At 43.3% G+C, this 14,637-nt stretch overlaps 1 protein-coding gene across 2 annotated transcripts in view; it reads right to left on the reverse strand.

The window, feature by feature from the left end:
* The window catches only part of LOC144492463 (transcription initiation factor TFIID subunit 4), a 310,284-nt gene that overhangs the window by 146,510 nt on the left and 149,137 nt on the right, over positions 1 to 14,637 (reverse strand). Inside the window, exons 13-14 of one of the 2 annotated variants that reach the window (XM_078210514.1) lie at positions 13,791 to 13,916; positions 6,333 to 6,389 (exon numbers count right to left, since the gene is read on the reverse strand). In XM_078210514.1, the coding sequence (XP_078066640.1) occupies positions 6,333 to 6,389; positions 13,791 to 13,916 (183 nt within the window). Of the gene's footprint in view, positions 1 to 6,332; positions 6,390 to 13,790; positions 13,917 to 14,637 lie in introns of those variants that run through there. The other variant, XM_078210515.1, reaches the window with a different exon arrangement.

Genomic DNA, 14,637 nt, shown 5'->3' on the forward strand with positions numbered 1-14,637 from the left:
AACGCTGGATAAATTAATTTCTAAGAAGAGTTACAATCTCCTGCGCCTTGCAGCTGTTGTTTCCCAGCTCATCCTTCACATTATCCACGTTGATTTTCAAATGTATTTTTAACTGTTAAGCCAATAGCAGAAAGATCCTTGCCATGCTTACAGCAACAGGAACATTCCAATTCCTTTATCAGTTTATAAACACACAGATACAGCCAAGGAGACTGGGATAGGCCAGCATTTTTACACCATTTTGTTGAAGTTGTTTAAGGGTTTGTCATAATGCGATATTAAATGAGAAATGCAATAGAATTATTGACGTTTGGAACTGCACACTGAGCAAGGTGCAGACGTTTTTGCCAGTTTACAGACTACATCTTGCAAATGGACTCTAGTCAACATCCAATCAGGCTAAGTGCAAAAATTCGAGAAAAAATACATCCATGAGAAGAAATTACAAATCATAATTTTGACAACACATTATTTACATGAATGATTTAAACTTCAGGTAAAATTGCACAGCATCCTGTCATAGCATCTGTACTCAAATTCAACTTGGTGCTTGTGAATTTTCATATTTGTGGAAGTGAAATAGGCTTTAATCCTGACCACATCTTAACTACTGTGTCCACTTCTGGTTGTCAGGACACAAGACACATTCACGCATTAACGGTGGTGTTATGAGCCACACAGCTAATCCTTAGGGTCAGGACAATGGTGAAAGACTGAAGAAATGTGATCTGCTCGACTTTGAAATGAACCAATCAAGTGGTGACATTAAAAATAGCGATAAGGCAGCAATGTCTATAATACATCCTGGGTGGCACGGTGGCACAGTGGTTAGCACTGCTGCCTCACAGCACCAGGGACCCAGTTCTATTTCCAGCTTGAGCCATTGTCTGTGCGGAGTCTGCACGTTCTCCCCATGTCTGTGTGGGTTTCCTCCGGGTGCTTCAGTTTCCTCCCACAGTCTGAAAGACGTGCTGGTTAGGGTGCATTGGCCGTGCTAAATTCTCCCTCAGTGTACCCGAACAGGCGCCAGAGTGTGGCGACTGGGGGATTTTCATAGTAACTTCATTGCAGTGTTAATGTAAATGTACTTGTGATTAATAAATAAACTTAAACAACTGAAAATAAACACAATGTGACTGGAAGGTGACACATGGGACAAGTTCCCTGGATGCGGAGAGATCTAACAGTTAGTCAACTCCTGATGTCTAACCATCTCTCCCTCCATTAATCCAGTAACTTCATTGCAGTGTTAATGAAAGCTGACTTGTGACGCTAATAAATAAACTTTTTTTTAAACTTTAAAAATACTTAATACCACAGACTCCTTTGGCAAGGTTTCTGCTATTGATCTGAAGACCTGTAATTTTCCACAGTTCAAACTGGAAAACATTCGGCAACTGAATTCTATGCCCACCATCACCTACTTGCCAACAATGCCAATTCAATGCCAGTTCATCTGCTGCTTACGTGGGCTGAGATGCACCCTCAGCTTTCTCATGAGCTCACAACAGCTTTAAACCTGATCAACCGCTGAAAACACATTGGATTGTTTCTAAAACATGCTCTGTGTGCACCCAAATTGCAGCAAGCATTCTCTATTTTGTCTTTTAAAAAGCATTTAGGCAGTTATATGAGTAAGATGGGTATAGAGGGACATGGGCAATTGGGACTAGCTTAGTGGTAAAAACTGAGCAGCATGGACAAGTTGGGCCAAAGGGCCCGTTTCCATGCTGCAAACCCCTATGACTATCCCGGCTTGGGTCTCTGTCTGTGTGGAGTTTGATGTGGAGTTGCCGACATTGGACTGGGGTGGGCACAGTAAGTAGTCTCACAACACCAGGTTAAAGTCCAACAGGTTTATTTGGTAGACTCACCTGATGAAGGGGCAATGCTCCAAAAGCTCGTGCTACCAAATAAACCTGTTGGACTTTAACCTGGTATTGTGAGACTACTTACTGTGTGGAGTTTGCACATTTTCCCCGTGTCTGCGTGGGTTTCCTCCGGGTGCTCCGGTTTCCTCCCATAGTCCAACGATGTGCGGGTTAGCTGGATTGGCCATGCTAAATTGCCCCTTTGCGTCGGGGGAGCTAGCTAGGGTAAATGCATGGGGTTATGGGGATAGGGTCTGGGTGGGATTGTGGTCAGTGCAGACTCGATGGGCCGGGTGGCCTCCTTCTGCAGTGTAGGGATTCTATGATTCTATCACTCTTTCACTACTTCAGTGAAGTGAGGGCCTACATTATGCACTCAAATCCATGACTAGGCTTGACTGTGAACTTCTGCCTTGGGGTGAGAGTGCTAGCAACTGCACCAAGCTGAAGAGCAGAGGCAAGGAATTTAAGCACTGGGGAGGAAGAGATTAAACTTTTTGAAGCCGAATAGCAGGTAGGCCAAATTCTGAAGAGGGCACGTCAGCAGCAGTTTTTGACCGGGATTTCATTCCACTATAAAGTGGGAGCATGAATTTTTCATACTTTGTTCCCTTGAATAGGAAGAAGCAACAAGCAGCGCTTACAAACCTGGATTGTGTCCAACTAAGAGTACCTTATGTACAAGATGATACATGACTTGAAAGAACCACCGTGATCATCTGGCTGATATCAAACTTCAATAAGTACCATCCTACACAGTATTCCTCAGACTTCTTTAACACCTCTATTGCCAATTAACTACCCAGCTCCCCGAAACAATGCTTTATTGTGTTTCTGCTGTACAATGTACGCTGAGCTACTGTACAAGTGGGAATAATTTGAGGTCATAAATGAAGAGCAAACAAGAAGTGGATCACACAATTGGCTCATGTGCGATGTTCCTATCGCAATGCTGATCATTAGACATCACTAGCTACAGGGTGACGTTGTGGTGACACCATTTCAGACCCATGCACTAATTTTACATCTTACACATAAACTTGATGTGCAAATTCACTGAGCAAATATTGACTACCATTCTGTAGAAACACCAAGTAAAAATCTCAACAATCAAAAACACTCACATGTAGTGCTCTCCTTCTTAACATTTTAATAAGAAATACAAAGGTTTAAATTGACATGCATATCATGTGCAAATACGAGTTTCAAGATCACATGTCCAGCTGTGTCAATTACTCACTTATTTGCTAATAAGAAACAATTAGCCACATCTGGATTCTAACAAGCCATTAGTGTCCAGTGACTAACATAGTTTAGGTGCAGCATGATGGCACAGTGGTTAGCACTGCTGCCTCACAGCATCAAGAACCCAGGTTTGATTCCTGGTTCGATTCCGGCCTTGGGTCACTGTCTGTGTGGAGTTTGCATGTTCTCCCCGTGTCTGTGTGGGTTTCCCCTGGGTGCTCTGGTTTCCTTCCAAAGTTGTGTGGGTTAGGTTGATTGGCCATGCTAAATTGACCTGCGTTTCGGGGGGATTAGCAGGGTAAATATGTGGGGTTACGGGGATAGGATGGGATTGTTCTTGGTGCAGGCTTGATGGGCCGAATGGCCTCCTTCCCTGTACTGTAGATATTCTAAGTTAATATATTGGACAACACAGTCATTCTTTAGGTACCAGTATGTTATTTAAGCTAATCCTCTCAAACAAGACATCTTTCTGCAGAGACTAAAGAGTTAAGAAATAGAACGCTAAAAAAAACAGTTGCTGCTGGGCTACTCCAATGAAATCATTCTTTTTAAGATGTGACAAATCACTGACGTTCTGATCAGCTGTGATTTAAATAAATCATCAATGTGTTCAATATGGTTGAGCGACAGGGGGCCTTCACTCCAGCAGGACGTTCTCCTTATGATCTATAGACTACATTTCAAACCGGTTTATTGTACTAAGGGCAATATCATTCTATCATGTTGGACCGAGCATTAATACTTCTTTCACTTCAATACTAAAGGAAGGGAAACTTTTCAGATTTTATTTTAATCGAAGGTTAGAATGGCATTCCAATTTCTAAGCTTGACACATGGAATTCATATGGGGTTTACAGGCAAGTGTTTTCTTTGCATCTAATTTAATTTTGGAAGTTAGTTTCTTCCAGTAATTTTCATGTAAGCATGGACACACAATAACGTCCGAGAAAGTACACAAGCTGGGCTGCTTGCATGTTCATTATGAGGATCTTTCCAAATGAGGATCTACCATCTTAGTAGATGGAGAATCTAATGCTATAATATTGCTATGTAGGTGCTCTGAAGTGGTGTCCCGGTCTGAATGACCAACTTTGCTGGTAGTGAATGGATATTCTTAATTTAACTGCGTCCTTGTGACCAAACAAGTGTTCAACACGATGCTAGCGGCCAGCCTTGTATCCAAACCCTGGGGTCAGTTTAACTCAGTTGGCTGGAGGTTGGTTCATGACGCAGAGTGACGTCAACTGCGCGGGTTCAACTCCCATACTGGCTGAGGTTGTCATGAAGACCCCCACCTTCTCAACCTTGCCCTTTGCCTGAGGTGTGGTGATCTTCAGGTTCAATCACCACTAGCCTCAAAGGGGAGAGCAGCCTATAGTCATCTGGGACTATGGCAACTTTACCTTTTACCTTCTCTGAACCCTGGAGCAATTGGCTTAAAACCTGACAACAATTAAAACCTGACTATCTCAATTAAGTTCCAGTTGGACTTCAGCTCACGGTATAGTATAACTGACCAAAGCACACCCAGTGTCATACTGGTACAGTGAGGGGCACTTAGCTAACATCGCGGCTGTGAATTTAATTGTGGCATTGTCGGAAGGTAGTAACATATAGTTCTCATCGATTATTATTAGTACAGCCATGCAGATGCAGCGCAAGTTTTCAGTCTGCACTAAATGACAGTAATCTCTTGCAAGGACCCCTGCTAGCATCTGAATCTACTGTCCTGACTGTTGCCTGGGGAACAGAAAACATCCATCAAGCTAGTGAAGAAGAATTTTGTTTTAAATCACATGGAAAATGAGGGAGAAAACACTGAAAGTACAAGTGCAATAAATAAAGATGAGTAGTTTACACACAATATCATCAAGTTCTCTTTAAAAGTGGGTTAAGGACTGGATTAAAGACAAGAAATATTAACTACTACCCCCAAAGTAACATTTCCCCATTGGTATTTTGATACAAACAAGTGCGAATTTGTGCACAATGCTATTTTACATCCATCAGAAAGGACACAAGTGTTAATGGCAGTATCACGTTTACCCGTCATGAGTATGTCTGGTTTTTGCTAACTATGTTTAAAGTGTTTTAAGTCTATAAGAGAAACATTGCTTAATTGGAACTGATACAGTGATAAGTTAGAACTTAGAAAGGTTTCCTCTCATTTTAAGTATTGTTCAATTGTTAAAGGTTAAGCTAATTCATTTGTTATAGTTAAACTGTGTTGTTAAATAAAGTTTGTTTTGAGAAAAGCTTGTTAGTTTGATAGTAGAACACGCCTGCAGCGAAACATCCTATTCTCACTTTGAGAAATAGAAAGATTTTTGGAGTCTAGTTTGTCTTCATTATATACCTTGGGGTTCTGATCTGGCACCCCAACGCAGCAATGTCCTGAACATATCCCAAAAGGGAGTCACAGAACAAAGTATGGGGAAAATCTAATGGATGTAAAGAGAAGTAAGTGATTAGAGGGGGTGGGGGGGGGGGGGGGGGGGGGGGGGTGGGAGGAGGTTAGATTTGTAGGCTGGCCAGACAGACTGCATGGCTTTTCTGATCCCTTGTCACTACAGGTACAATTCTGAACAACTGTGGACAGACACACAGGAACAAGAGTACTTCACCCAGCTCACTGAGCGTTAAAAGCTGTAATATAACACAATCAATATCATGGCTGCTTTGAATTGGGGAGGTGGAGTGGGGGGATCGCCTTTGCAATCAAGAGCAAATTATGAAAACAGCAATCTAAACTCAAAATCCACTGCAAGAGTCACATGAGAGCAGCTGCTGTAAAGGAAGGGATTAAACACTCACTCCAAAATGAACCAAAACATAACTTTCGGTCATCTGAACATAATAAAATCTGGATTCCAAAACGTCTTAAAGGATTCTTGATGTGTTAAAATAAAAATGAAATAATTCTTCTTCCAAAAACTACAAACTCCAGCATAGAACAATCTGGAAATAATCACCTCCCATTACACCATAAGGTTACCAGTTTGTGCATGTGTTCACTTCCCATGAGTGACTTCAAACAGGACTAGACCTAGCTTGGGTTATGTTGTTGGTGGGATGGGGGTGCCACAGGGAAGAAAAACAAAGGCAACTTCTCACAAGTCTGATTGTTATTAGTGTGACACGAGTACGAGAACATGAAAAATTAATCAGCGAAGCCTTGAAAGATCAAGCGTAGCAATCTCCAGTCTTCCTTACCTCCTTCGCTTTCTGCTTTAGCCTGGCATGCTCGGGGTCTTCTTGCCTGGAGCGACTCTAGGCAGTTAAAGAGAGAGGAAGAGAAAAAAAACATACACACAAGGTTTAACAGCTGGTTTCGAAAACAACTGGTTCATCTGTCTCAGTGAACAAGAACTAACAAAGAACAATATACAAGCTATCATGGACACTGCTACCCACAGGTGCAAATTCAAGCCTGCTGGTCTCTCCAGCTAAAGCTATTTAAAGTATTAATGCAGAAAAATAACAACTTTTTAATGACTTCATTTACCTCTTCAATTTTGTAATTCTACTAAACATGAAAGCCCGGTAATGAAGCTAGTGAAGAGGATTTTTTTTTAAAATCACATGGAAAGTGAGGGAGAAAGCACTGAAATTACAAGTGCAATGAGTAAAGATGAGTGGTTTACACACTATATCATCACAGAAGAATCATAGAATCCCTACAGTGCAGAAGGAGGTTGTTCAACCTATCGAGTCTGCACCAGCCACAATCCCATCCAGGACCTACTCCCGCAACCTCACATATTTACCCTGCTAACCCCCCTGACATAAGGGGCATTTTAGCATGGCCAATCAACATAACCTGCACACCTTTGGACTGTGGGAGGCAACCGGAGCACCCGGAGGAAACCCACGCAGACGTAGGGAGAATGTGCAAACTCCACACAGACAGTGTCCTGAGGCCAGAATTGAACCCGGGTCCCTGACGCTGTGAGGCAGCAGTGCTAACCACTGTGCCACCGCATATTCTCTTTAAAACCAGTGTCAAATGACAATGCTGTCATGAGTCTGAAACAAGCAAACAAACTTAACTTTCAAAGCATATCAAATATAAGATGCTCGAAATGTTTAACAGTTCTGACAGCATCTGTGGAGAAAGAAACAGAGTTAATGCTTCAGCTGTTCACTCTGTTACTTTCTCCACAGCTGCTGCCAGAGTATTTCAGGTTATTTCAGACTTTCAGCTTTTGTTCTAAACCATATTTTGTTGTTTCTCTTTGCCCTTGTCCAAGTTCCTGAAGCCTCAGACTCCCTGCTCGATAGTAGCTCTGCTCGAGTAGAGAGCTCAATTGCCGCGTGTGAAAGCACAGATAGCAAGTGTGTCAGACATAACCACAATTTCACTGCTGTTTCCTCCATTTAACTGCAGTTTGGTCATCGTTAAAGCAAGCTTTTATTGTTTTTATTCATTTGTGGGACATGGGCGTCACTGGTTGGCCAGTATCTATTGCCCTTCCCTGGTTACCCTTGAGAAGGTGGTGGTGAGCTGCCTTCTCGAATCGCTGCAGTCCATGTTCTGTGGGTTAAGAACATAAGAACATAAGAAATAGGAGCAGGAGTAGGCCATCTAGCCCCTCGAGCCTGCCCCGCCATTCAATAAGACCATGGCTGATCTGAAGTGGATCAGTTCCACTTACCCGCCTGAGCCCCATAACCCCTAATTCCCTTACCGATCAGGAATCCATCTATCCGTGATTTAAACATATTCAACGAGGTAGCCTCCACCACTTCAGTGGGCAGGGAATTCCAGAGATTCACCACCCTCTGAGAGAAGAAGTTCCTCAACTCTGTCCTAAACTGACCCCCCTTTATTTTGAGGCTGTGCCCTCTAGTTCTAGCTTCCTTTCTAAGTGGAAAGAATTTCTCCACCTCTACCCTATCCAGCCCCTTCATTATCTTATAGGTCTCGATAAGATCACCCCTCAGCCTTCTAAATTCCAACAAATACAAACCCAATCTGCTCAGTCTCTCCTCATAATCAACACCCCTCATCTCTGGTATCAACCTGGTGAACCTTCTCTGCACTCCCTCCAAGGCCAATATATCCTTCCGCAAATAAGGGGACCAATACTGCACACAGTATTCCAGCTGCGGCCTCACCAATGCCCTGTACAGATGCAGCAAGACATCTCTGCTTTTATATTCTATCCCCCTTGCGATACAGGCCAACATCCCATTTGCCTTCTTGATCATCTGTTGCACCTGCAGACTGGGTTTTTACGTCTCATGCACAAGGACCCCCAGGTCCCTTTGCACAGTAGCATGTTGTAATTTTTTTCCATTTAGATAATAATCCATTTCAATAATCCATTTTTTGGGTTGACCCACAATGCCGTTAGGGAGGGAATTCCAGAATTTTGACCCAGCAACTACGAAGGAACGGTGATTTTTTTCCAAGTCAGGATGGTGAGTGGCTTGGAGGGGAACTTGCAGGTGGTGGTGTTCCCGTTTATCTGCTGACCTTGTCCTTCTAGATGGAAGTGATTGTGGGTTTGGAAGGTGCTGTCTAAGGATCTTTGGTGAATTGCTGCAGTTCATCTTGTAGATAGTACACACTGCTGCTACTGAGCGTTGGTGGTGGAGGGATTGAATGTTTGTGGATGTGGTGCCAATCAAGCTAGTATGTTTAAAACCAATCCATCATGTTCCCAACATTAAGTATATTTTCCTGAATTTTTAAGGATGTGACATAGAATCAGTGTACTTTAAATAATTCACCATCATTTTATATGAGCTTGAGTGGGTTAAAGAACCAGACAAACGTATCCAGAATGCAGACATTGCTTCATTATCAAAATTGTTAGTAACCCAGGAAAATACAGCAATCATACTGCTCACAAAAATAAAACTTATTTTATAACCTCAAGTGCTGGAAAGACCATTACCATGCCAACCAGGTGAGGTTCAAGTCCTACTGAGCATAAAATCTCTCCTAACAATCATATCTATAAAGTCTGACACTTCACATATTGCAACACTGTCGGTGGGCAGTTTTGATTTGAAACTCCCCAGCAATGGTGATCGGAATATAAATCTGAGTCCTGTTTTCTGCAGTATTTGCTGAATCTGAAGGTTCTTCAAGCTAACACAGTTATAGAAACACAGAAGATAGGAGCCGGAGAAGGCCATTCGGCCCTTCGAGCCTGCTCCGCCATTCATGATGATCATGGCTGATCATCCAACTCCATAGCCTAATCCTGCTTTTCCCCCGTAACCTTTGATCCCATTCACCCCAAGTGCTATATACAGCCGCCTCTTGAATACATTCAAGTTTTGGCATCAACTACTTCCTGTGGTAATGAATTCCACAGGCTCACCACTCTTTGGGTGAAGAAAGGTCTCCTCATCTCCGTCCTAAATGGTCTACCCTGAATCCTCGGGCTGTTACCCCTGGTTCTGGATTCCTCCACCATCGGGAACATCCTCCCTGTCTAGTCCTGTTAGAATTTTATAAATCTCTATGAGATCCCCCCTCATTCATCTGAACTCCAGCAAAAACAATCCTAACCTAGTCAATCTCTCCTCATACATCAGTCCCACCATCCCCGGAATCAGCCTGGTAAACCTTTGCTGCACTCCCTCGAGAGCAAGAACATCCTTCCTCAGAAAAGGAGACCAAAACTGCACACAATACTCTCGGTGTAGTCTCACCAAAACCCTGTATAATTGCAACAACACATCCCTGCTCCTGTACTCGAAACCTCTCGCAATGAAGGCCAACATACCATTTGCCTTCTTTACCGCCTGCTGCACCTGCATGCTTACCTTCAGTGACAAGGACACCCAGGTCCCGCTGCACACTCCCCTCTCCCAATTTACAGCCATTCAGGTAGTAATCTGCCTTCTTATATTTTGTAGTTATGGCACCTGCTTTTGGATTTTACCCACATTTCTCTATACCTGCCCTTTTGCTCCTTTATAATTTTGAAGACCGCTAATAGGTCACACCTCTGCCCCAATTAAAAGGTAGTGCTAGGTGACCAGGTGAAACAGACACTGCAGTTAAGGAGGAGTCTGGAATATTAAATGGGATAAGCACAGTAATATCAATGAAATATAAAATATAAAAGGAAATATCAAGGCGTTGAGGATCCTTGAAAGAGGACAAATCACAAGCCAGGATGAAATGTACCCCAGGCAGCTCAGAGAAGAAATACAAGTTTGAACCATCATTTTCTAATCCACTCTGTAACTGTGGCCAGGAACTTTATCACCAGCAGATCCATGGCAACTCTGCAAACATCTCATAGTTCATTACCCATCATTGCATCCAAGAGGTGTCAGTAGAGGAGGGGGTTCTCCATTTAAATCCAGAGAAGTAGGATGAATGGGCTCATAATTTTGTCAGGATATTTGGAATCCCGATGGACGGTGGCACAGTGGTTAGCACTGTTGCCTCACAGCGCCAGGGACCCGGGTTCAATTCCCGGCAACACGGTGGCACAGTGGTTAGCACTGCTGCCTCACAGCGCCGGGGACCCGGGTTCGATTCCCGGCAACACGGTGGCACAGTGGTTAGCACTGCTGCCTCACAGCGCCGGGGACCCGGGTTCGATTCCTGGCTTGGGTCACTGTTTGTGCGGAATTTGCACATTCTCCCCGTGTCTGGGTGGATTTCCTCCGGGTGCTCCGGTTTCCTCCCACAGTCCGAAAGACGTGCTGGTTAGGTGTGTTGGCCATGCTAAATTCTCCCTCAGTGTACCCGAAAGGCGCCGGAGTTTGGCGACTGGGAGATTTTCACAGTAACTTCATTGCAGTGTTAATGTAAGCCTACTTGTGACTAATAAATAAATAAATACACGTGAAGGACTGTTAACATTGTACTGTTATTTAAAAATGGAGGAGGACATAGCCTGAGTGATTACAGGCCAGTCAGTCTCACCTGGCTGGTGGGAAAATTATTGGAAAAATTTACGAGACAGGTACTAATCGTCATTTAGAAAGGCATAGATTAATCAAAGACAATCAGCATGGATTTCAGGGAAGGTCATGTCTGAGTAATTTGATTTCATTTTCCACGAGGTAACAAAGGGTTTCAACCTGGATAGTATGTGCAATATAACCGGCATGGGTTTTAGCAAAGCTTTTGACAAGATCACACAGAGTAAAGAGATTAGAAAGGTAATGTTCATGAAATTGAAGGGAAAATAGAAGGTGGATCCAAAGTTGGCTTCATGGTAGGAAGCAAAAGTTAATGGTCAATAAATAGGCTGCTTCCAATGCGGTTCCACAGGGCTCAGTACTGATTTGTCGTATATATCATTGATTTACACGTGTATGTAAGGAGAATGATTGAGAAGTTTGCCAATGATTTGAGAATTGGTTCTGTGGCTGATAGTGAGGAAGAAAGCTGTAGACTACAGATATCAATGGGCTGGGCAGGTGGGCAGAACAGTGCCAAATGGAATTTAATCTGGAGAAGTGAGATGTAACATGTTTGAGGAAGGCAAACAAAGCAAGGGAATGCACAATAAACAGGAGGGTTAAGAGACATGTACAGCAACAAAGTGAGCTTGCAGCGCGTGTCTACAGATCCCAGAAGGTAACAGGACAAGTCGATAAGATGGTAAAGAATGCATAGTTCCCGTTATTGGCCATGAGTGGAAGAACTGTGAGATTATGCCACAACTGTCTCACACATGAGTTAAACGACAGCGAGGGTACTGCACGCAGCTCGGGTCACAGCATTAGAGGGAGAATGTGATTGCACCAGAGCAGGTACAGAGGAGATTTCCCAGCACTTTGCTCGGAATGGTAAATTTTAGCAATAAGGAAAGCTTGGATAGACTGGGATTGTTTCCTTTGGAACAGGAAGTGTGGGGGGATTTAATAACAGTGTAAAAAATTATGAGATGCCTGGATAGAGGAGAGAATGGGTCTATTTCCCTTAGCAGATAGGGTGCATATATTTGAAGTCGGCAGAAGAATGAGAGGGGAGTTGTGGTGTACTAATTTCACCCAGAGGATGGTGGGCGTCTGGAACTGTCTGCCTGAAAAGCATGGTGAAGGTAGAAACCCTCATTGTATTTAAAGCAAGGGCCTGGATATGCACATGGAGTGCTGTAACCTACAGGTCACAGACCAAGAGCTGGAAAGTGTGATTTGATTGGATCGTTCTTTTTTGGCTGACACAGATATGGGCTGAATGGCCTCATTCTGTGTTGAAGATTTTCCAAGTATCAAAGTTATCCCAAGTATTGGTCAACTCAAGTAGGCTATCAGTCAGCCAAATCTGTGTCCTTAGTTTATACTTCTATTTTGCCTTTCCAAATTGATACTGGTGGGTGGGGAAAGGGAGTTCAGTCGTTAGGGCAAGTTCCTCATTTCAGTATCACCCCTTGCAGCATACCCAAACAACTCATTCAGAAATGGAACAAAATTATCATTGTTGTGTTTTCAATCCAGTCAGCTAACCTCAAAATGGATTATAGCAGCAAGACTCTTTCCCTGACACCAGTCTGGGGACTCCCTCCACCACACAGGCTCCAGCAAGTAAGGCGGCAGCCCACCATCACCTCTAGGGCAACCTGAGAGGGGCAATAAACACTAACTTTGCCAGTGAAGCCCACATCCTGTGAATGAATTTTAAAAATTGAATACCAAGCAGTGATGAGAGAACAGTTAGGGGAGGTGAGCGAAAGAAGTGAGCCACTGGGACGGGGTGGAAAGATGAGGAAGGCAGGGACATTGGTAGGAGCCAAAAAGGATGGCTTCAGCCTTGTAGATATTAAACTGGAGTAAGCTCTTGCTGATCTGCAATTTGATGCCAGTGAAGGAGTTGGACAGCATGTTGGCAGCTACTGTGTCAATGGCCATGGTAGAAGCTTACAGCTGGACATAAACCTAGAAATGGAAGTTGCTTAAAGATGTTTGTCAATAAAAAGCAGTGCATGGACGAGGAACTGAGTGCAGAGCCTCAAAGCACACGAGAAACGATCACAAACGGGCACGAAGGAAGCCACCGCAGGAAATTAAAGGCAGCACCAGAAGCAAACAAGGGCACTGGCACATGTGTGTGCGTGTGCGTGTGCGTGTGTGTGTGTGTATGTGTGTGTGTGGGGGGGGGGGGGCATTGAGGACAACAGCGGATGAGCAAGGGATGCACTGTGTGATGAACTGTGTTAAACTTTGCAGTGTTACGAATAGTCACAAAGCATGCTGTTTTGGTGACATGAGCAGGATGGAAACTGAACTGGAAGGAAAGGCACCAACTATCCAAATGCTTGGCGTCACTGGGCTGCTTCTTGCTTACTTAATCAAACTCATGCACGTGTCTGGGCTTGGTGGCAAAGGCATACTCACCGAGTGTGACTTACAAACTCAATTTGTTGCAGAATATTTTATGACAAGCTACTCATTCGAGCACTGCACCCCAGTGGCTAATCAGTGAGCTTTAGTTAAATGAAAATTACAATCTACAATCCAATAATCAACAATATGTAACCCTGCCTCTCTGAGCCAAATGCCAGAACAGAACCGGGTCATTCATGCAAGCTTTTTCCTCACATAATTGTTTTTTTTTTGGAAGAGAGGGCAAGGGGGGAGGAGAGGAGGCAATTTGAGTTCCAGCCCCATCCTCTCCAGATCTACGGAAATCCATATTCAAACTGATGCCAACTGACAATTTTGTTTCATCGCAAAATTAGTACGTACCTTTGCTGCTTTTAATAGAATTTCTCTCTCCTGATCATCCTTCCTTTGTTTTTCAAGCCGCTCCAGATGTTCAAAGAATTTTAGTTGTGTCCGAACATCTGTTGCTTGTTCGTACCATTCATGATCCTACAAATCATTTAAAGAGAAAAAAAAATACATAATACATAATCATGCACTGCCAATAAATGTATTTTACAGCAATATTCATCCAATCTAACTTAATTACAAGCAATAAGGATCATCTAATGCATGAAAATATGGCTATCCCATGTTCAACAAGTCAATTGATATACACAGACCTCACCATGACTTGACAGTGCAAACCAAAATCATTTGGAGCAACAATAACTATATTTATTCACAGAATTAATCATCATTGTTGTGTTTTCAATCCAGTCAGCTAACTATATTTACATTTTTTTAAATTCAAAGTGAGAAAATGGATGCTGAGGGAGAAAGGGAAGGCTCTTTACCGTTGACTCAGAGCTTGGTCCAAAAGGTGAGTTTTGGTAAGGTTTCGAAAGAAACTGGGAGCGGGGAGGTTTTGGGAGAGAGTCCCAGAGAGCAGGAACCAATCAATGAAGGTTCCGTCACCACTTCTGGGTGAAAGAATGGGCAAAGGTCAGTGTCAGTGCGAAGAAGTGTATAGATGTGCAAGATCATGGAAAGGTTTGAGGACAAGCTACAAGTTTCAGATTTAATGTGAGCCAGTGGATCACCACGGACTGGAGGGTACAAAGGGAACAGGATTTAATGCGGTACAGGGTACAGGCAGTCTTTTGGATAAACTTGTGGAAGCAGAGGATAGGTTAAATTAAATTCAAGTTACACTTATATAGGACCTTTC

This window comes from Mustelus asterias, chromosome 4 (assembly GCF_964213995.1).
Source record: "Mustelus asterias chromosome 4, sMusAst1.hap1.1, whole genome shotgun sequence".
Taxonomy (NCBI): domain Eukaryota; kingdom Metazoa; phylum Chordata; class Chondrichthyes; order Carcharhiniformes; family Triakidae; genus Mustelus; species Mustelus asterias.